Source organism: Narcine bancroftii (genome assembly GCF_036971445.1).
Source record: "Narcine bancroftii isolate sNarBan1 chromosome 12 unlocalized genomic scaffold, sNarBan1.hap1 SUPER_12_unloc_2, whole genome shotgun sequence".
In the NCBI taxonomy this organism is placed as follows: domain Eukaryota; kingdom Metazoa; phylum Chordata; class Chondrichthyes; order Torpediniformes; family Narcinidae; genus Narcine; species Narcine bancroftii.
Genome location: NW_027211808.1, coordinates 3511667 through 3534682, shown reverse-complemented (window position 1 = coordinate 3534682; position 23016 = coordinate 3511667). Strand labels below are relative to the sequence as shown.

The 23016-nt window shown below is 42.3% G+C and overlaps 1 protein-coding gene and 1 long non-coding RNA gene across 6 annotated transcripts in view; one reads left to right on the top strand and one right to left on the bottom strand.

The window, feature by feature from the left end:
• Positions 1-23016, bottom strand: part of LOC138750126 (rho GTPase-activating protein 23-like) — a 397500-nt gene that overhangs the window by 203377 nt on the left and 171107 nt on the right. For all 4 annotated transcript variants that reach the window (XM_069912263.1, XM_069912261.1, XM_069912262.1 and 1 more), the window contains one exon: positions 13625-13649. In XM_069912263.1, coding sequence (XP_069768364.1) covers positions 13625-13649 — 25 coding nt within the window. The remainder of the gene's footprint in view (positions 1-13624; positions 13650-23016) is intronic.
• Positions 1-23016, top strand: part of LOC138750127 (uncharacterized) — a 58908-nt gene that overhangs the window by 16770 nt on the left and 19122 nt on the right. For both annotated transcript variants that reach the window (XR_011349087.1, XR_011349088.1), the window contains exon 2: positions 12083-12277. This is a non-coding gene — a long non-coding RNA (uncharacterized lncRNA). The remainder of the gene's footprint in view (positions 1-12082; positions 12278-23016) is intronic.

Sequence of the window (23016 nt, the reverse complement as noted above, 5' to 3'; positions counted from 1 at the left end):
TTTTTATTAGGGAATGATTTGGCAGAGGATAAAGTTGGGTCATTTTTGAGATTAATAAATCGGTCTAGTAAGGATGAGATTAGAGAGCATTGTGAGATGTATCCTACATGTGCTGTAATGAGGTTTTTGACTAAGAAGGTCCAGTTAATAAAGATTTGCCATGTACAGGTACATGATCCTTTATCTGGACATCTAAAGCTCCAAAATCCAGCAAGTGGGGAGAGAGACAGCAGCATGAGTCGAGCAGCTGAGGGATCAGAAGCGCGAGTCGGGTGAACTAGGGACCGACGGTTGGGGGTGGTGGACGAGGGACCAGCAGTTGGGGGAGATGGCTGGGTGGCCGAGGGACCGGCAGTTGGGGGTGACTCCCAGGTGGCCAAGGGACCAGCAGTTGGAAGGGATTGACAGTTGGCTGATGGACCAGCAGTTGGGGGTGACAGCTGGGCAGTTGAGGGACCGTTGTTGGGGGAGATGGCTGGATAACTGAAAGGGGGTAGGGGTTGATACAACAGCACAATTCAGGTAGGATTCCGAAATACAGAAAAATCAAAATTCAGAACACACTTTCCCAAGGTTTCCGGATAAAGGATTGTGTACCTGTACTTTTGAAAGGACAAGGTCAAAGTAAAGATTTCTCTTTGTCAAGGAATGAGTTACTTCAGCAACAAAAAATAGATTCCGATTTTGTTGTCTTAAAGGACAAAGCAGTAACTGAACAGGAGATGAAGGAAATGGCTTGAAAAGTGAATTTTTGATGAGAAAATGGAGACCTCAATAGTTCTGGTAATGAAGAGTGGGGATTGATTCATCAGGTGGTTATTCCTAAATATTACCGGAAGAAAATATTAGATCTAACCACAGTACACCTTTGGGTTGTCATCCTGGTGAAATGAAAACCATGAATAAGATTTGGAGAGAATTTTTCTGGCCTAGTTTGAGGAAGGATATTGTAAATTGGTGCCAGATATGTCTCATTTGTCAGGTTGTGGGGAAACATAACCAGGGTCCTCCAGTGGCTCAATTACAACCTATTCCTGTTGTTGGGAAACCTTTTGCGAAGGTTATTTTAGATTGTGTAGGTCCCTGCCAAAAACAAAATCTGTGAATCAGTAATTATTAACAGTTATGTGTATAGCATTGAGATTGCAAGAGGCTATACCATTGAGAAATATTAAAGCCAAAATGGTGGTAAAGGCACTAGAAAGATTTTTCACCATGTTTGGACTACCGAAAGAGATCCAGAGTGATCAAGGAACTAACTTTATGTCTGGGTTGTTTCAATAGTTAGTTTATCAGTTGGTAATAAAACAGATCTTTTCATCTGTGTACCACCCTGAAACTCAGGGTGCTTTGAAAAGATTTCATTCTACTGTTAAAAATATGATGAGAGTTTACTGGATGGAGATTGGAAAAGATTGGGATGAATGTATTCATTTATTGTTGTTAGTAGAAAAGGAGGCTGTGCAGGAATCATTAGGTTTCAGCCCTTTTGAAATTGTGTTTGGTCATCAAGTTTGAGGACCTTTAATGTTGAATAAAAGAACAGTGGGTTAATGAGGATGTGCAGTTGGACTTGGTGGATTATGTTTCTAAATTTAAGGATAGGCTAAAAAAAGTGTGGACTTTGGCTCAAGAGAATTAAGAAATGGCTCAGGGTAAAATGAAGCGTTTATTTGACAGGATAGCTCAGGTGAGGAATTTTAAGACAGGAAATAAAGTTTTGAGTTTGTATCCATTATATGACAATCCTTTGAGAGGTAGATTTTCTGGGCTGTACATAGTTAAATCAAAACTGAATGATATTAACGATGTTAACACTCCAGATCAAAGGAATAAAAATCAGGTTTGTCACATAAATATGTTGAAAACATGAGAATGAAGGTAGTGGAGAACAATCTATATCTGAGGTGTTAGTTGTTGACAGGGTAGTGGAAGTTATGGATCATAAGATTATAGAAACATAATTTTATGAAGGTAACCTTAAAGAAACCATGGTTCCTGAATCCCTGTCTAATTCAGCAATTTTGGAGAAATTGGAGAAAAAGTTAGGCCATCTTAAGTTACAATAGCAGACACAGTTGAAAGAATTACTTTTGAAATACACAAATTTATTCCCTGATGTTCCTAATGGAACATAAGTAATTTACTTTGATGTAGATATAGGGGAAGAAAATCCCATAAAACAGCACCCATATAGAATAAACATTGAAAATAGTAAAATCATGGATCAGGAATTGGAATATATGTTGATGGATTACACTTTTAAACCTTCAAACTCACATTGGAGTTCTCCTTGTATTCTGGTACCAAAACCAGATGAAACTGTTAGGTTCCATACATATTACTGGAAGGTTAATTAAGTAACCAAAACAGATGCTTATCCTATTCTGAGAATAGATGACTGTATTGATAAAATTGGCAAAGCTAAATTTCTTACTAAGTTGGATTTGTGGATTACTTGCATGTGCCTTTAACTGAGAGAGAAAAGAATATTTCAACTTTTGTACTCCATCTAGTTTATATGTAATATGCTACCTTTAGGCATGTAAAATTCCCCTGCAAAATTCCAAAGGTTGATTAATTTGATAATCCAAGGGATAACACATACTTATGTTAATGACTTGGTTACAAAAAGTGACAGATGGGAAGAACATCTAAGGGAATTGGACAAATTGTTTGCAAGATTATCCAAAGCAAACTTAACTGTTAATTCAACTGTTAAGTCAATTTGTAAATGCCACTGTATCCTACTTGGGTCATATAGCTGGCCATGGCAAAGTTTCAACTATTCAATCTAAGGTGATCGTAATTTCTGGGTTTTCTACTCCCAATATCAAGAGAACAGTGAAGGTTTTTATGAATGGCAAAATTACAGGAAATTTTCCTGATGTTGCTTTTCCTTTAACCAACCTTTTGAAGAAAGGGGAGAAATTTGTGTGGACTAAAGTTTATCAGACAGCCTTGTAACATTTAAAGGAGATGTTATGCCATTGATCTGTGTTAAAATCTCCTGATTTTGACAAACTATTTTCTTTAGCAGTGGATGTCAGTGAGGGAGCAGCAGATGCAGTTTTATTGCAAAAACATAATGAAATTAACGATTCAGTTGTCTACTTTCAAAACAATTTAATATTCATCAAAGGAAATATTCTGCTATTGAAAAAGAACTGTTGTCTATCATATTTGCTCTGCAGAATTTTGACACATCTTCGCATCTCTCATGACCCCATTGTGATATTTACTGATCACAATCCTCTAATGTTTTTAAATAAAATGAAGAAAAAGAACAGAAGATTGTTAAACTGGAATTTAATATTACAAGAATATAACCTGCAAATTAATCATATCAGAGCTATAAATAATGTGATAGCAGATTGTTTGACAAGATGTTAAAATGGATCATGTATTAAAAAACTCTCAAAATTGGGTTTCTGTATTATAACATGTTAGATATTGTGTGTTCTTGTCTGTTTAATTATTTTTTTTAAGATAGGTGAGTTAGAGAGAGAGAGAGAGAGAGAGAGAGAGAGAGAGAACAAGAATTGACTGCAACTAGTGAGATTGGTCTGTGACCCAAAGAATTGGACTGAGTGCTTAGAATTAGAAGGGGGTTAAGTAGGATAAATGAGTCAATAGAGAGTACAAAGCCATTGTCATACCCACATTCCTGTTCGGCTCTGAATCATGGGTTCTCTACTGGCATCACCTATAGCTCCTAGAACACTCCATCCTCAAAATTCATTGGAGTGACTTCATCACCAACATCGAAGTACTCGAGCTGGCAGAGTACACAAGCATTGAATCCACGCTGCTGAAGACCCAACTGCGCTGGGTAGGTCACATCTCCAGAATGGAGGACCATCGTCTTCCCAAGATCGTGTTCTATGGTGAGCTCTCCACTGGCCACCGAGACAGAGGTGCACCAAAGAAGAGGTACAAGGACTGCCTAAAGAAATCTCTTGGTGCCTGCCACATTGACCACCGCCAGTGGGCTGATATCACCTCCAACCGTGCATCTTGGAGCCTCACAGTTCGGTGGGCAGCAACCTCCTTTGAAGAAGACCGCAGAGTCCACCTCACTGACAAAGGACAAAGGAGAAAAACACAGCACCCAACCCCAACCAACCAATTTTCCCTTGCAACCACTGCAAATGTGTCTGCCTGTCCGGCATTGGACTTGTCAGCCACAAAAAAGCCTGCAGCAGACGTGGACATTACCCCTCCATAAATCTTTGTCTGCGAAGCCAAGCCAAAGGAGAAAGAAAGAGAGAAGTTAAAGTGTGATTCTATTTTAATGTTCAAAGATAATTAAAAGCAACTTTTGTTTATACCCTGTTGCTGTTTATATTTATTGCTGCTGGATTTTGGGGTCCTCCGGTCTCTTAACATTATCATCTTATTCTAAACTTGATGTTGCCAATATTGAGGTAGATTTTCAACAGGCCTGCTACCCTTTAAAGAAATCACGTGATTTAGTTTTATTTTAAATTTAGACATACAGCATGGTAAAAGGCATTTCATTCTCCAAGTCTGTACCACACAATTTACAGAGCATTAACCTACGTCGCCTGTACATTTTCAATGATAGGAGAAAACCAGAACTCCCAGAGAAAATCCGCACAGGCACAGTGAGAACGTACAAACTCCTTACAGACAGCGCAGGATTTGAACCCGTCCTGATTGGAAGCACTGTAAAGACATAGCGCTTACTGCTACACCACTATACCACTCAATTTATTGATGACTGATTTGCAAGGTCATCTGAAAAGTTGAAAATTCATCTTCACTATCAAAATGGTTAAATGTCACACTCAAACTTATTTTGTTCAAAGCTTGTTCCAGCCAAGTATTGCCTCATGCGTAAAGCACAGGACTGATGCTAGGAATTGTGGAGCCAATTAGAAAATTGATAGCATGGCATCTATTCTACAAAAGTCAAAATTGATGTTTTATATTTCGTGTAGCATGCCAGTCTTAGCCATAAAGCATTAAATGCTTGATATACTAAATATTGAAAGACAATATGAAACTTTTAATTTTTAAATACAAGTTAAGACAATTACAGACAAACTGTTTATGCAGGTCTTTTAGAAACAGACTTTTCTGGCTTTTTTATTTGCAAAATCTCAAAATAACTTCAAAGTCAATGGTTTTAGTAATGTAATTTTCTTTAGATAGCATCACCAAATTGTTTACTCTCTCTTGTGAAATTGTTGACTGTAAGTATGTTTTAATCTGTTTTAGTTTTGAAAAACTTATTTCACCTGATGCAACTGTTATGGGCATTGTTAAGTAAATCTTCAAAGCAATAAAAACATAGGAAATGCAGTGAATCCATTGTTTACTACCAGGTATTCAAGCAGAGCTTGAAGCTAATGACACTGAAGGGAAGAAAAGTTTTCAGAGCTTCAAGTTCTTCGGCCAACAGATAAACATCCACAACTTTAGTTGTTTCAGTAACTACCCCTCCATTAATGGTCTGTTTTAGTATGGGGTCAGTTAAAGTTGCTTCAAGGTCTGCTGTGTGATTCCTTATTTCTGCCTTTTGTAAGCTCTGAAAGTGATTTAAAAATCCAAATAATTTTACATGGCTTTTAAGCTGCTTAAATCTAGACTTTAAAGATTGAATAGCTTTGTCTAGCAAGAAGCTGAAGCATTGAACCATGCTTCTTTTGGATCATCTAAAGCTTGATCTTTTATTTCATATGAAAACATTCTCTTCCTTCTACGTAGTTTTTTTTCCATGAAATTGTCCAAACTCCAATGGTAATTCAACTGCTTCAGCCAATTCATTTGCACCTATTCTTCTTTGGCTTGGCTTCGCGGACGAAGATTTATGGAGGGGGTAAAAGTCCTCGTCAGCTGCAGGCTCGATTGTGGCTGACAAGTCCGATGCGGGACAGGCAGACACGGTTGCAGCGGTTGCAGGGGAAAATTGGTTGGTTGGGGTTGGGTGTTGGGTTTTTCATCCTTTGTCTTTTGTCAGTGAGGTGGGCTCTGCGGTCTTCTTCAAAGGAGGTTGCTGCCCGCCGAACTGTGAGGCGTCAAGATGAACGGTTTGAGGCGATATCAGCCCACTGGCGGTGGTCAATGTGGCAGGCACCAAGAGATTTCTTTAGGCAGTCGTTGTACCTCTTCTTTGGTGCACCTCTGTCACGGTGGCCAGTGGAGAGCTCGCCATATAACACGATCTTGGGAAGGCGATGGTCCTCCATTCTGGAGATGTGACCCACCCAGCACAGCTAGATCTTCAGCAGCGTGGACTCGATGCTGTCGGCCTCTGCCATCTCGAGTACTTCGATGTTAGGGATGAAGTCGCTCCAATGAATTTTGAGGATGGTGCGGAGACAACGCTGGTGGAAGCGTTCTAGGAGCCGTAGATGATGCCGGTAGAGGACCCATGATTCGGAGCCGAACAGGAGTGTGGGTATGACAACGGCTCTGTATACGCTAATCTTTGTGAGGTTTTCCAGTTGGTTGTTTTTCAAGACTCTTGTGTAGTCTTCCAAAGGCGCTATTTGCCTTGGTGAGTCTGTTGTCTATCTCGTTGTCGATCCTTGCATCTGATGAAATGTTGCAGCCAAGACAGGTAAACTGGTTGACTGTTTTGAGTGTTGTATGCCCGATGGAGATGTAGGGGGGCTGGTAGTCATGGTGGGGAGCTGGCTGATGGAAGACCTCCGTTTTCTTCAGGCTGACTTCCAGGCCAAACGTTTTGGCAATTTCCGCAAAACAGGACGTCAAACGCTGAAGAGCTGGCTCTGAATCTCTATAAATTCTTAGCCATGATAATAGTTTTTCAAATGACTCCATGCCTTCATCAATGTCCTTTGTTTCATCTTGTAGTTCCTTGCTTACATAGTTAACTTTAAAAAGAACATGCCAAAATATCAAAAAAACTAAAAATTTGTAGTCTTGCTAAAGATTCAGCTTCTGCTTTTACCTTGGGCTCATCTGTTACCTCTGTAGTAGTGTGTAGCCCGCGCCGCATTCTTGGAGGCTGCCTACATCTGCAAGGCGGACTTCACTGAGAGCAGCTATGTCGATGTCAAGTCTGAGCAGTTCATGTGTGATGAGGGCAGACCGACGTTCATGTAGGTGGCTGTCAGCCTTGTCTAGCATGGTTCTGATGTTCCAGCAAGCTAGCTTGAGTTTGTGAGCATCTTTTGAGGAGGAGGACGTGGAGGGAGAGGACATGGACATGTCCTCTACTGGTCTGGATGAACGACGCCTATCTGGTGTAGGCTTCATGGTAAAGAACTCCTTTGCCTCCAACCTCGAAAACCTCCCGACAGGCCACTCAGACCGGATCATGTCCATGCGACACCCCCTTCAAAACAGCATTGCATCACCCTCATTAGTGTCTATGCTCCAACCCTCCAAGCGGAACCAGCAGAAAAGGACAAGTTCCTCACTGATCTGCGCAACCTCATTCAACGCACCCCTACAGCCGACAAGGTTGTCATCCTTGGCGACTTCAATGCTCGCGTCGACAAAGACTCAGAAACCTGGACAGGAATCTTGGGCAAGCATGGTGTCGGCAAGTGCAACGACAACGAGCGCCTCCTGTTGGAGTTCTGCGTAGAACAGTGACTTGTCGTTACAAACACCCTTTTTCAGCAGAGCGACAGCCTGAAGACTACCTGGATGCATCCCCGATCCAAACACTGGCACCTCCTGGACTACATCCTGGAGCGAGAAAGAGACAAAGGAGATGTACTCCACACCAGGGTCATGCCCAGCGCGGAATGCCACACTGACCACCGGCTGGTTCGATGCAAGCTCAACCTTCACTTTAAGCCAAAGTCCAGGAACAGCATAGCCCCCAGAAAGAGGTTCAGTGTTGGAAACTTGCAGTCAGACGAAGTGAGAGGAAACTTCCAGGCAAGCCTCAAAGCAAAGTTCGAGGATGCAATCCGCCTCACGGACTCGTCCCCTGAAACCCTCTGGGATCAGCTGAAGACTGCCATACTGCAATCCACTGAAGAGGTACTGGCCTTCTCCTCCGGGAAAAACAAGAACTGGTTCGACGAAAACAACCAGGAAATCCAGGAGCTGCTGGCAAAGAAGCAAGCTGCCCACCAGGCTCACCTTGCAAAGCCGTCCTGGCCAGAGAAGAAACGAGGCTTCCGTTGCGCATGCAGCCATCTTCAGCGCAAACTCCGAGAGATCCATAATGAGTGGTGGACTAGCCTCGCCAAATGAACCCAGCTCAGCGAGGACATTGGAGACTTCATGGGTTTTTACAAGGCTCTAAAGGCTGTGCATGGCCCCTCACCCCAAGTCCAAAACCCGCTGCGCAGCTCAGACAGCAAAGTACTCCTCAGCAACAAGATCTCCATCCTCAACCGTTGGTCAGAACACTTCCAATCTCTTTTCAGTGCCAACCGCTCAGTCCAAGAAACCGCCCTGCTCCAGCTCCCTCAACAGCCCTTAAGGCTAGAGCTGGATGAGGTCCTCACCCGGAAAGAGACATATAAGGCAATTGAACAACTGAAAAGTGGCAAAGAATCAGGTATGGATGGAATCCCCCCAGAGGTCTGGAAGGCTGGCGGCAAAACTCTGCATGCCAAACTGCATGAGTTTTTCAAGCTCTGCTGGGACCAAGGAAAGCTACCTCTAGATGCCATCATCATCACCCTGTACAAAAACAAAGGCGAGAAATCAGAATGCTCAAACTACAGGGGAATCACGCTGCTCTACATGGCAAGCAAAATCTTTGCTAGGATTCTCCTAAATTGAATAATACCTAGTGTTCTCCCAGAATCACAGTGCGGCTTTCGCGCAAACAGAGGAACTACTGACATGGTCTTTGCCCTCAGACAGATCCAAGAAAAGTGCAGAGAACAAAACAAAGGACTCTACATCACCTTTGTTGACCTCACCAAAGCCTTCAACACCGTGAGTAGGAAAGGGCTTTGGCAAATACTAGAGTGCTTCAAAGTTCCTCAACATGGTTATCCAACTGCACGTAAACCAACAAGGTCAGGTCAGATACAGCAATGAGCTCTCTGAACCCTTATCCATTAACAATGACGTGAAGCAAGGCTGCATTTTCGCACCAACCCTCTTTTCAATCTTCTTCAGCTTGATGCTGAACCAAGCCATGAAAGACCTCAACAATGAAGACACTGTTTACATCCGGTACCGCACGGATGGCAGTCTCTTCAATCTGAGGCGCCTGCAAGCTCACACCAAGACACAAGAGCAACGTGTCCGTGAACTACTCTTTGCAGACAATGCCGCTTTAGTTGCCCATTAAGAGCCAGCACTTCAGCGCTTGATGTCCTGTTTTGCGGAAACTGCCAAAATGTTTGGCCTGAAAGTCAGCCTGAAGAAAACGGAGGTCCTCCAACAGCCAGCTCCCCACCATGACTATCAGCCCCCCTACATCTCCATCGGGCATACAAAACTCAAAACAGTCAACCAGTTTACCTATCTCGGCTGCAACATTTCATCGGATGCAAGGATCGACAACGAGATAGACAACAGACTCACCAAGGCAAATAGCGCCTTTGGAAGACTACACAAAAGTCTTGAAAAACAACCAACTGGAAAACCTCACAAAGATTAGCGTATACAGAGCCATTGTCATACCCACACTCCTGTTCGGCGCTGAATCATGGATCCTTTACCAGCATCATCTACGGCTCCTAGAACGCTTCCATCAGCGTTGCCTCCACTCCATCCTCAACATTCATTGGAGCGACTTCATCTCCAACATCGAAGTACTCGAGATGGCTGAGGCCAACAGCCTCGAATCCACGCTGCTGAAGACCCAACTGCGCTGGGTAGGTCACGTCTCCAGAATGGAGGTCCATCGCCTTCCCAAGATCGTGTTATATAGTGAGTTCTCCACTGGCCACCAAGACAGAGGTGCCCCAAGGAAGAGGTACAAGGACTGCCTAAAGAAATCTCTTGGTGCCTGCCACATTGACCATCACCAGTGGGCTGATATCGCCTCAAATCGTGCATCTTGGTGCCTCACAGTTCGGCGGGCAGCAACCTCCTTTGAAGAAGACCGCAGAGCCCACCTCACTGTCAAAAGACAAAGGAGGAAAAACCCAACACCGAACCCCAACCAACCAATTTTCCCTTGCAACCGCTACAATCGTGTCTGCCTGTTCCGCATCGGACTTGTCAGCCACAAACGAGCCTGCAGCTGACGTGGACATTACCCATCCATAAATCTTCATCTGCGAAACCAAGCCAAAGAAGAATCTGTTACCTCTGATATTTCCACAAGTGTATCATATACTTCTTCAACCTGATAATGAATAGCTTTAACACTATCAATCCGACACTCCCACCTTGTATTGCTCAAGTGTTTCACTCATAACCCAGTTACATGTTTTTTAAAAACTGCCCACCTCTTAGTTGATGCTGAGAACAATATGTAGATCCTTTGCAAGATCCCAAAAAATGTTATAGCATCTGGACAATACTTGGCTACATCTCCGAATAAAAGGTTATAATTGTGACATGCACAGGATACAAAGAAAGCTCTTGAGTTATCCTTCAACAGTCGTGGTTGTACTCCAGATGTGTGACCCTTCATGTTGCTACCATGTCATAGCCTTGGCCTTGAATGTCTTTCAGCTCTAAATTTAATTCCTTCAGTGTGTTTAATAATGTTTTATATAAATCTTCTCCTGTGCTACTTTCAACCTACATAAACTTTATGAAATGTTCCTAAACACCTGAAGGAGCCAAGTTACCATCAGACACATACCTGATTGTTAGAGACATTTGATCTTGGTGACTCATATCAGGTGTGCAGTCTAAAATTATGGTGTCGTACTTAGCTGCTTTTATGCGTTTCAGTATCTCATTCAAAACAGCTGTAGCCATATGTCTAGTAGTTCATTCTGAGTATTTTTTCCTAAATAATGATTATGAATTTTGTGGGTTTTGACTTTTCTCAAAGGTTCTTCAAGAACAGGATTAAACTTTCCAAACAGCTCAACAATACCTAAAGAGTTTCCATTGTGTACACTCTCATTACCAACTTTTTCCTCTGTTCCTCTAAATGCTAGATTTCTCTCAGCAAGAAACTGCGCTATTGCTACTAGCCTTTTGAATACTTGCTGCCAGTACTTTGCATGTCTGTTGACAATTATTTCAAGTTCTTTGTCAATTGTCTGTCCACTACAAAGACTTTTGTGTAACTCCCAGAAACTCCATGTGGCCTCCAAATAGTTTTTAGAATTTTCATGCTCACACTCTTGTATGAAGATTAGACCAGTGGTTGAATCCACTTGTTGATAATGCACTGGTTGTGTTCTTATTAAAAAGTTTACAATAAAAGCAATAAATTCTATCAGCAGACTCAGACTATATAATCCAAGGTCTTTCAACACACTCCCCATTTGAACGTTTCCTCTTACAGTGAAACTTTGAAAAACACAATCCCTTTTCATTTCGTGGGAAGTTGTTCACTGGAATAGGAAGACCTTTCATTGTTAAATAATCTCTTACATTTTGATTTATATGCTGGCCAGTTGGCTGGGTCATCATAAATGTTAATTACAACTGTACTCATGGATGATCCATCATTGTGTAATGTTTGGGCTTGGTCTTTTTCGGCTATAAGTAGACTTTCTGCTTTGGCACTGTCCTCTGTTGTATTGAGGTCATCTTCAATTTGATTCAAAGATGCATCATCCTTTTCTAATTTCATCATTGTATTCATCAACTGTAATTGGACTCAAGGCTGTATGGTCATTTTCTGAATAGTTTTTGTTTTCTTCATCCTCAATACATGGGCAGTTCAAAGATGGAGTGACAAGGAATTTTGTGATGGCACCTCTATGTTTTTCATTTTCAGCTACATTAGCCTTGGCCAGTGCTTGTTTCTGGTTGCCACTTAAATACTTATGCCCTTTGTCTCTATCTTTGCTTCTGCTTGCCAAGTAAAATTTTAAGCTGCTACTTCTCTGGGCTATATTTTTAAGGTAAAAAAAAAGTAAAAGAAGTGTTTTTTAAAATGTTTAGACTTAAAATTACAAAAATCTTGACGTTAGCAATTTGTTATAAAATTGGACTCGACATCCCTGATAACATGTCTATGTTGATCCAACAGTGGAACAATGTTGTCATCGTCATTGGTACAACGTAAGAAACCAACATCAATCTCATGTAATTTTGCTCGTTAGCTTTACGTTGTTCGAACATCAGCTGCTGACCTTGGATCAACGCACCCAACTCTCAACTTGTGAACACCACCGAACAGCAAAACAAGCGACCGATTCTGGATTTGTTGAATGACAACAATAAGGTAAGAATTGCCTTTTTTTAGTAACAGTTAGGTTAGTTAGGTTAGGTTATGTTAGTTAAGGTTACATTCCAGAACGGGGGGGACACTCTTTAATTTTGCCATTTTGTTTAGCTGATTTTCTAGTCAAATGTCTAGAGCTAGTTTGTCACTAGATATTTGGTTAGAAAATTGGTAGTAAAACTGATGCGTGTAATGGATGAAATTTGTACCTAGAGAAAACAATTTCCGCATGGTCAAGCTAAACTGCACCTGTTCCAAATCACCAAGAACATGAAATAGGCTATATTAAGCCCTGACAGTGCAATAGCATAGTTAGTAACGTAGCCTAGTACTATTTTGATACTAAATTGTGAAACAATGACAGAGGCACCATTGCTAAAAATATTTGGATCTTGTAAAGATGAATAACCCCAAGATGTACAGTACATGCACCTGTAGCTGAATAACCTTGTAAACCAGTTTATAAAGATGTAGGCTATAACCCCCACAGTGACCTAGCCTAACTTAAACTAACCTACCTTCGGGGTTATTCATCTTTACAAGACCCGAATATCCTAACCAATTTCTTCTACGATTGGTAATATTGGCAGAAATTCTACGGTTAGGGCCTAGGCTATTTACGTTCAGGCTATAGGCTAGGCCCTAGGCTAGCATGACACTGTCTCAATCTCATATTAAAGTATAAGTTCTCTTATTGATTAGCCTATAACCTGTTTTGATCTTGATAATAATAAGAGATGCTTCATCAGCTCCAGAATACATCTATCTTACTGGGTCAAATGAATGCGAAACATGAAATTTTTGGCTAGGGAGACAAAGGAGGCCTATAGTCAGTAGTTTAAACAAAGACATATCTCCTAAAAATATTTCACTGAGATAATACGATCAATTAAGGGCAATAACTTCACGAGTTCACTGACAAATCCCTCAATTTATAAGGCCTATAGTATTATTATTTTCTTACCAGTTTAAACAAAGTCCGACACAGTGTTCTCTGTTCAAGACCTGGGCTCAAACATGTGCGCAATTTGATCAAATTGGTTAAATAAGCTTAAAACCGGACCTGGTAAAGCAGCATTGTACAAATAATAATTTTCAACAAGTAGTGTTATCAGATGATAGATTCTCTCCTCTTTAAGAGCACATTGCCATCAATCAAATGGATGACGAACAGTTTCCATCACAAGTAATGACAAGAACTCTTTGACAATTTCAAAATTCACTAGGATTCAGATCGTCAAAACAGCCCAGAACCTACTTAACTAGACCAAACAAAAGTGATCTTCACCTGCACTGTCTCCTGATTTACTGATAACTGTCTATGAAAATAATTGCAGCAAGACTCACCTCTTCCATTTCTATTTTCTTCATCCTGCAAAAGAATCAAAATAATATTCTTATTAAATACAAATGCATCACTCATCTGACAGTCTGAATAATTTAATCTTTTCATTGCTTTTGAAAAAGCATCTGCATTTTTTATTATCTTTATGAAGATGCAATAAATAAATTGGAAAATTCAAATTGAAATGTTGAATACTGGAACTGCTGAAAAACAGATTATCATCTTTTATACATTATCATGTTTTATAAATTTACTGGCTGAACATAAGAGTTATAAAGCATAGAGTAAAACATGAAAGACTGCAGAACCAAGTTGAAGTAAAAGCACAATGCTGGTGAAACTCAGCAGGTCAAACAGTGTCTTTTATTTAGCAAAGATAAAAATATAGAACCAACCTTCATGAGTAAAATTTAGGCACTGAACAAAACAGCAGTGGGGGAAGGGAGCACAGTCCTACAGACAGGTAATAGTGGATAAGGGAGGGAGGGCACACCAGCAACAAGGGGAGCAGAGTACTGGTGGAATGGCCAGCATTTATTAGACATCTCTGAATTGCCACTTACAGAATGATTGAGCCAAAATTCTATTTATTAAGCAATCTTATGGTTATTGACACAAAACTACCAAAATATCAAATACAGTTCATGAGGATTACACGATCGACAATGAGATAGACAACAGACTCGCCAAGGCTAATAGCGCCTTTGGAAGACTACACAAAAGAGTCTGGAAAAACAACCAACTGAAAAACCTCACAAAGATAAGCGTATACAGAGCCGTTGTCATACCCACACTCCTGTTCGGCTCCGAATCATGGGTCATCTACCGGCACCACCTACGGCTCCTAGAACGCTTCCACCAGCGTTGTCTCCGCTCCATCCTCAACATCCATTGGAGCGCTTTCATCCCTAACGTCGAAGTACTCGAGATGGCAGAGGTCGACAGCATCGAGTCCACGCTGCTGAAGATCCAGCTGCGCTGGATGGGTCACGTCTCCAGAATGGAGTACCATCGCCTTCCCAAGATCCTGTTATATGGCGAGCTCTCCACTGGCCACCGTGACAGAGGTGCACCAAAGAAAAGGTACAAGGACTGCCTAAAGAAATCTCTTGGTGCCTGCCACATTGACCATCGCCAGTGGGCTGATAACGCCTCAAACCGTGCATCTTGGCGCCTCACAGTTTGGCGGGCAGCAATCTCCTTTGAAGAAGACCGCAGAGCCCACCTCACGAACAAAAGGCAAAGGAGGAAAAACCCAACACCCAACCCCAACCAACCAATTTTCCCTTGCAACTGCTGCAATCGTGTCTGCCTGTCCCGCATCGGACTTGTCAGCCACAAACGAGCCTGCAGCTGACGTGGACTTTTTACCCCCTCCATAAATCTTCGTCCGCGAAGCCAAGCCAAAGACATGGAAGTCTGACTCCCCCTCCTTATTACTCACTGGAATATGGAAATGCAAAGTTGTCCCCCCCTGGAAAAGATTACATAATCTTAGCAAGAAATGTGACATTGTGGTGGTCCTCTGCACTTCCCCCAAGGGACCTGAGAATATGAAGGATGAACGCAATGATCCAGCAGGCTGCATGAGGCCTGCAGCATTGCCCTCCAACTGGCCACAACCCAAAGAACTTAACTGACCTATCAGGGAAAGTGGATCACAAATGCACCAATCAGTGCTGAGAGGGTTTTCATCACACCCCTCAGATTGAGAATAAAAGCAGGGCTGTGAGCTCAATAATGCTCAGTGTTTATGTGGAAATACAACACTGGCCTACTGCAGGGGGGCAACCTCTGTACCTGCAGGAGTGTAAGGGGACAGGACAACACCTGGCCGGCTGTCAATCAGTTGGCCTGAATGGATCAAGCCCCACCCGGTTGGGTGTCAATCACCCTCCGTGATATAAGCCTGTGCCAACCTCCCGAGTCTTAATTCAGAGATTCTGCAGCCGCAGCTAGCCTGGCTCTGTGGAAGTCTTTGTGGATTAAAGTTTGTTGTATATTCTTTACCTTGTGTGCCTAATTCTGGCTAACATTGCACCACAGTTTACTACACGCAACTGGGTTCATGTCATTCTTTCTGGGAACTGTGTGTTCTTTCTGAGCTAACCTGCATACAACTATAACTTCACTTGTGCTTTAGGCTCCGTACAGCCATAGCTTGTAGCAGCTAGCTGCAGTGGTGTCTCTGGCGTTCCAGATGGCATTCTGAACCCAGCAATGGAGACAGACCCTGCAATCAGCTGCATTTCACAGCATTTCCTAATGTTTTCATTGCTTTGAGGATTTACTTGAGCTGCCTGAGGACAAGCGCACAGTCTGTCTGCTGCATATAGACAGGTTGGGGGACAGAGGCCAATCCGACCTAATGGGTGATATGCTCACCTTACCTGATGGCCATGCCCCCTACTCACTCTTAAAGGAACTGTTCTTGGAAGGGCTGCCACAAAACAACGGGATGATGGTCTAGAAAGATGACTTCAGAGATCCACAAAAGGTAGCAGAGAAGGCGGAATCCCTGATGACCGAGAGGGAAATCTCTTTTGCACTCCACGAGATGTCCATACCCATGAAACACAACGCCGCCCCAACAGCACATGGGCAGGCTACAATAGCAATGACATAACTGTCAACCAGCTGACTGACCAACCACGAAGACAACAGAGACCCCCAGTGAGCAATACTGTTGTTATCATCACCAATGGGGGCAGTCGCCTGTCAATGTCTCTCCCCCTGCACATTCCCAGGAAACACCAAAGCCAGCTGTTGATAATGGCTCCAATGGCTGTCCATTTTTACAGCCTCCATGTTCATGACTCCCTAACCGGCTGTCGTTTTTTAGTGGACACAGGAGGAGATAAGCAAAATTGATGACCACAATGGCAAAACAGCCCAGCAACTTAAGGACGCCAACAATTCGGATATAACAACTTAAGGCAATCACACCATCCCCCTCTGCTTTGAGAACAGCCAATTTAGATGGACCTTCACCCTACCAGCAATTCAACAGCCACTCTTGGGCGCAGATAGCCTTCGAGCCAACTCACTGCTAGTGAACATTAAAGGCCGCAGGTTAGTGCACACCACAACATTCCAGACCCTTGAACTAAAAGGGAAGGAACCCACCATCTACCACCTGCATTCAGTGACACTGGCTGACAATGAGTTTGTGCAAATCTTATCAGATTTCCCACCATAACGATGCCATTATTTACATCATCCAAGGTCAAGCATGGGGTAAGACACCATATTCTTACTACAGGTACACCCCTTATTTCCAGTGCACATCACCTCCCACCAAAGAAGCTCAGCCTCAGAAAGAAGGAACTCCATAAAAAGGAGGAGCTGGCATTATACACCACTCTGACAGCCCTTGTACCTCCCTACTCCACATGGTCCCTAAAGCCACAGGAGGGTGGAAGCCATGTGGGGACTACAGATGACTCAACAAGGTCACAACACCTGACTACTATCTGATACGACACATTCAGGACTTCTACAGGGGCATAGATCTTTTCCAAGAATGATTTAATATGAGGCTACCTCCAAATCCTGGTCCACCCAGAGGACATCGTGAAAACAGCCATTATCACCCCATTTGGCTTATTTGGGTTTTTAAGGATGCCTTTTGGACTGAAAATGCAGCCCAAACATTTCATTGAGTAATGGACGATGTGGGCAGGGACCTTGACTTTATTTTCGTCTACTTAGATAATATCCTGCCACTCATTTAAGACTACTGAGCAATAGACTGAGTGAATATGGGCTATAAATCCAGCATGATGTGAGTTTGGAAAAGAGGTAATCAATTGGGCCACCGCATTGATATACGTGGTGCTAGGCCACTGCCCAAAAAGGTAGAGGCTATTAAATCCTTCCCAGAGCCTATGAAAATTAAAAGCCTTCAGAAATTCACAGGGATGATTAATTTTTATCATAGATTCATACTGACAGCAGCCCACATCATGCGTCTCCTTTTCTCTCTAATGTCAGGCACCTAGAAATAACTCAAATGGAATGCAAAAACCTCAGAGGCCTTCCAAAAGGCTAATGATACTTTAGTAAATGTCACTCTCCTGGCACAACTATAGTCAGAGGCACCTACAGGCTTCACGCTTGATGCTTCCAATACGGCAGTCAGAGGGGTATTAGAACAATTAATTGATGGACACTGGAGTATAATAAAGTGCTTTCAACAGGGAACTGCTGGCACAGTTTCATAAGATATTTTCATTACTTCCTGGCAAGAAGGAGATTCAAAATGTTTACAGACCACAAATCACTCACTTATGCTTTCAAAAAAGTCTTGTCACCTTTATTATATCTCAGAATTTACCACATATTGAATTGAATTGAACATATTGCTGGCAAGGTGAACGTCGTGGCACAGTATTCTGATCCCGACGTTGCAGCCTACAGAATGGCTATAACTGGCCTCCACATCGAGGACATTCCCTTCAGTATAGCACATACAACTTTATGACACCTTGAGAGGTAAGACCCATCCCATTATTCCCACAAAATAGAGGAGGCAGATATTCAAATCTGTACGTAACTTAGCCCATCCTGCCATCAAGACCATGGTCTGTCATAGCCTTCGTAAACAGATCACCAATGGGGCCAGAACATGCACACATGCCCTGATGGCCTGATTCACTGGGCCCAACTGGGCTAATGAATTTCCCTGGGAACTCTTAGGTATCCAAATGGTGCCTAAAGAGGATTTGGAAGTCTAATCCACTGAAATGGTATACGGAGTGCCTCTGGTCATCCTGGGCGAATTCCTGGCCACTAACAGGAGAACTGAAACCCACCCCCTTAAAACAGAACAAGCTAAAAGAACTGTATTGGCATCAAGGAAAAAGAACAAACAAATTACATATAACCCATCAGAGATCAATGAAAACTTTAAGGAATTCTATGAACAATTATACTGAACTGAAGAGAAAGAAGTCAAAATAGATTAATTTTTGCTCATGAACCTAATAATGCAAACAATTAATAAAAACAGCCCTAGGGGGTTGGTCTGGAAAGGGTTTTCTCCTTATCGCTCTATGTGCTCAATTTAATTCCAATCCTTGTGGAAATGCTTCCTCCCACAACATTTTTGGAATCAATTTCTGAAAAAATCAATATCTTCAATATCTTCTAGTAAACCTACTATCTTGAAATTATTATGCCAACTTTAATTTTCCAGTGAGTCAATTTTCTTCAAAAACTCTAATTTCTGTATGTCCCAACCAATAATAGAATGTTCAACATAATCCTTTCTTCCAGCATCTCTCCACCTTATCAATTCATTCACAAAATGCTGTTTATTTTATTTAAATTCATCTTGCACCTTATTTACTGCTCTCATTTATTAACATCCATTTTGATTGCAGACACTTCTTCATATTTCTTAGTCATTTTTCCTCTCAACTCAGCAAATTGGATTTTATTATCTAAAACACCTCGATTTACTTGTACAACCATATTGTCCATTCTTCTCATAAAATATTAAAGAGGGAAATGTTTGTGTGTATTTTGATTGATATGGTTCATAGTTAAATTGTACTATTGTTAAAGGTACTGTAATTGAATGGGTTTATACCTTTGAGGCCTACCTTCTATGATTCTGGATGCTTAGAGAATTGCTTCTTCTTCTAACATTGCCAGCATCGCTTCCTCTTCTTCCTGTTCAATGAAGACCCCTCAGCCTGAGCCACTTGGCTTTGGGCCTGAACCCCCACCCCCTCAAGCCGAAGCCGGTCACCCCCACAGATTGGGCCCAGTTGAAGGCGAATATTCTGTGACCCTTCACTAGCACCAGTGACGCTGCCAGCCATGTACACTCATTCACACTCACAAATGGGGCACTTGCATTTGTGCTCAAAAGCCTCTTTTCACTCACATCCCCCCTACTCCACAATCAGACTCACCACAACAGTGCTATCTTGCATCCTTGAACACAACAAGGACGCCAGTGTTACAGTTAGTTTCATTTGCAGAGTTCTCTGTGGTTTTGGGGCTTCTAAAGTTGATTCCCGTGAATCCTACTGGAAGGTAGACCTCAATTCCTCCACACTTTCTGCATTGTAAAATGTAATTTCTTCACAAATTGGCCTCTCATTTTCTTCATTGTTACTGTATACAAAGTTTATACTACAAATATTTTTTTTAAGACTGCTGAATGTCTTTATAATTTGGTCATCAATTATTAAGCTGGGGAGAGATGGTTCCACATGTCTTCTTCCTATGCCATCTGTCAAAATCAGATTTTAACACAGGGTAATGGCATAGCATCTCCTTTAAATTTTACAAAGCTACCTGACAATCTTTAGTCCACAAAGTTTTCCCCTTTCTTCAAAAGAGCAACCTCAGCAAAATTTCTGAAAATTTCCTTTAATACCCTGCCATTCCTAAAAGCCTTCTCACTGCTTTCTTACCATTGGGAATAGGAAACTCAGAAACTGCATTCACCTTAACTTTGCCATAGCCAACTACATAATCCAAGTATGTTACTGCGGTATTTGCAAGTTGACTCTTTGCTAAATTAACAGTTAAGTTTGCTTTCGATAATCTTGAAAACAATTTGTCCAAATGCATTACATGTTCATCCCATATGTCACTTTCTGTGACCAAGTCATCAATATAAGCATCAGTATATGTTAACCCTTGGATTACCAAATTAATCATCCTCTGGAATGTTGCAGAGGCATTTTTCATGCCAAAAGATACCACATTATACACATATAAACCAGATGGAGTTACAAAAATTTAAATATTCTTTCCTCTCTCAGTTAAAGGCACACACCAATAACCCTTCAACAAATCCAACTTGATAAGAAATTTAGCTTTGCCAATTTTATCAGTGCAGCCACCTCCTGATCCATGATTTTATTCTTCTACTTGGTTTCTGTTTTATGGATTTGCTTCTCCAACATCTACATCATGGTACATCACTGATTTGTGTATTTCAAAATTAATTCAAGAGCATTTGCTCTTGTAACTTAAGATGGCCTAACTTTTAATCCAAATGTTCCAAAAATGTTGAGTTAGACAGGCACACAGAAAATATAGTTTCTTTAAGGTTACCCTCACAAGATTCTATTTCCATAATTTTATAATCCACCACTTGCTCCACTCTTTCAATTCTGCAACAAAGTTAGCATCATTCAGTTTTGATTTAACTACCTATGGTCCAATAAATCTAGCTCTCAAAGGATTGTCATGTGTTGGAAACAAAATCAAAACTTTACTTCCTGTCTTAAAATTCCACACTTGAGCTTTCTTGTCAAATAAATGCTTCATTTTACCCTAAGCCATTTCCAAATTCTCTTGAGCCAAAGTCCACACTTTATGTAACCTATACTTAAATTTAGAAATGTAATCTAGCAAATTCAACTGTATATCCTCGTTAACTCACTGTTATTTTACCAACATCAATAGATTAATCTGATGTTCAAACACAATTTCAAAAGGGCTGAAACTGATGACTCCTGCACAGCCTCCCTTGCTGCAAACAACAATAAACACACACACACACACACACACACACACACCAACGCCATTTTAGGACTGTTAGTCTGATGCTGCTGCCAGTTCATTGTCCTGGGAGTCACTTTAGCAATCTCTATCCGTTTCTCCTGTGGCCGGATATCCGCAATTGCGGGCTGCCACATGACACCCCCCAAAACCGGCGTTACATTCTATAGTGTCCATAGGTATAGAGCCCAAAAGCCTATTGTGGTCTGCCTCCGCATCAAGGTGCTGGTGTCTCCACAGCTTCTGCTGGGACTGTCTGGGCAGTCTATCTGTAGTGAAGACCTTAGCTGGACCATCGATGTCCAGCTCAAAGATGGGTCCATCGATCCAGATGACTTGAAAGGGACTTTCGTATTGCTTCTGCAGTGGTGAATGGTGAGATCCTTTGCATACAAACATATACTCACAATCCTTGAGTTCTTTGGGGATGTTGGACTTGGCTTGTCCGTGTTTGGAGGGTGAGATCGGAGCCAGGTTACCAACCTTTAGGCGCAGCAAAGGTGATTGTCTCCTCTTGCTGTCCTCTGGCTTGTGAAACAAATCCCTGGGAACCATGAGTTGGGCTCCATAGACATAGAGGACGCATGGAGGTCTTCTTTTGGCACTGTTTGGATGCCCAGTAGTGCCCATAGTAGCTCATCCACCCAGTTGTGGCCATTGAGTCTGGTCCAGAGGATAGTCTTGAGGTGCCTGTAGAAACACTCCACCGTGCCATTGACCTGTGAGTGGTATGCTATCGTATGGTATAGCTGAGTGCCCCTCAGGTTGGAAATGTCGGTCCACAAACTATGGTTAACTGCGCACTTTGGTCAGAAGTGATGTGCTGTGGCAGTCTGAATCTTGCAATCCAGGACGAAACGAGTGCTTTGGCACAGGACCTGGTGATTGTGTCAGCCAGGGGATTGCTTCTGGCCACCGGATGAAGCAGTTGACCACTGTGAACAGGTATCGGAAACCCTGAGACACTAGCAAGGGTCCCACTATGTCCACGTGAATGTGGACAAACCTGCGTTCTGTTTGCTAGAAAGGCTGTGGGGGGGGGGTGGGGTGGGGGGTAGATCTTGGTGTGTCGCTGCAGTTTTGCTGTTTGGCACTGCAAACACGCCTTGGCCCACCCACCGACTTGTTTCTGCAATCCATGCCACATGTTTTTGCTGGCCACCAGCTAGTCCATAGTCCTGATGGATGGATGTGCCAGCCCATGGGTGGTCAAAAACTCATCACCTTCATGCCATTGGTATAATACATCAAATCTGCACAATGGCCTCGTCGCACAGGAGGGTGGTAGTACCTGTGCCAACTGAAACATCCTGAAGACCTGTGACAGTGGTCCTGTACTGTGGTATCTCGTCGTCTTGCTGCTGTGCCTCTGTCAGTGCTGCGAAGACCAGACCATTGACCAAGGAGTGGAGGCTGTGTCCGCAACCACGTTGTCTTTGCTTGTGATGTGTTTGATGTTGGTAGTGTAAGACAAGTGCCTCTGTTGGTGGGCTGACCAAGGATCAGAGATTTTAGCCGAGATGAAAGTCAATGGTCTATGGTCCGTGAAAGACCTTCGCTCAAGAAAGTACTGGAAGTGTCGGATGGCTAAGTACAGTGCCAGCAGCTCTCTATCAAAAGCACTGTACTTTAGTTCAGGGAGCTGCAGATATTTGCTGAAGAAAGCTAGTAGGTACCAATTTCCTTCTATCTGCTGCACTAGGATACCACCAATCGCTGTTCCTAAGGCATAGATTGTAAGGCCTGTGGGTGCATCTTGTCTGGGGTGGGTCAGGAGTGTAACTTTGGCCAGTGATTTTTTAGTTTCCACAAACGCACTTCTGTTTCTATTTCCACAGAATGTCTGCCTGTGCTTCAATTTTCTGGG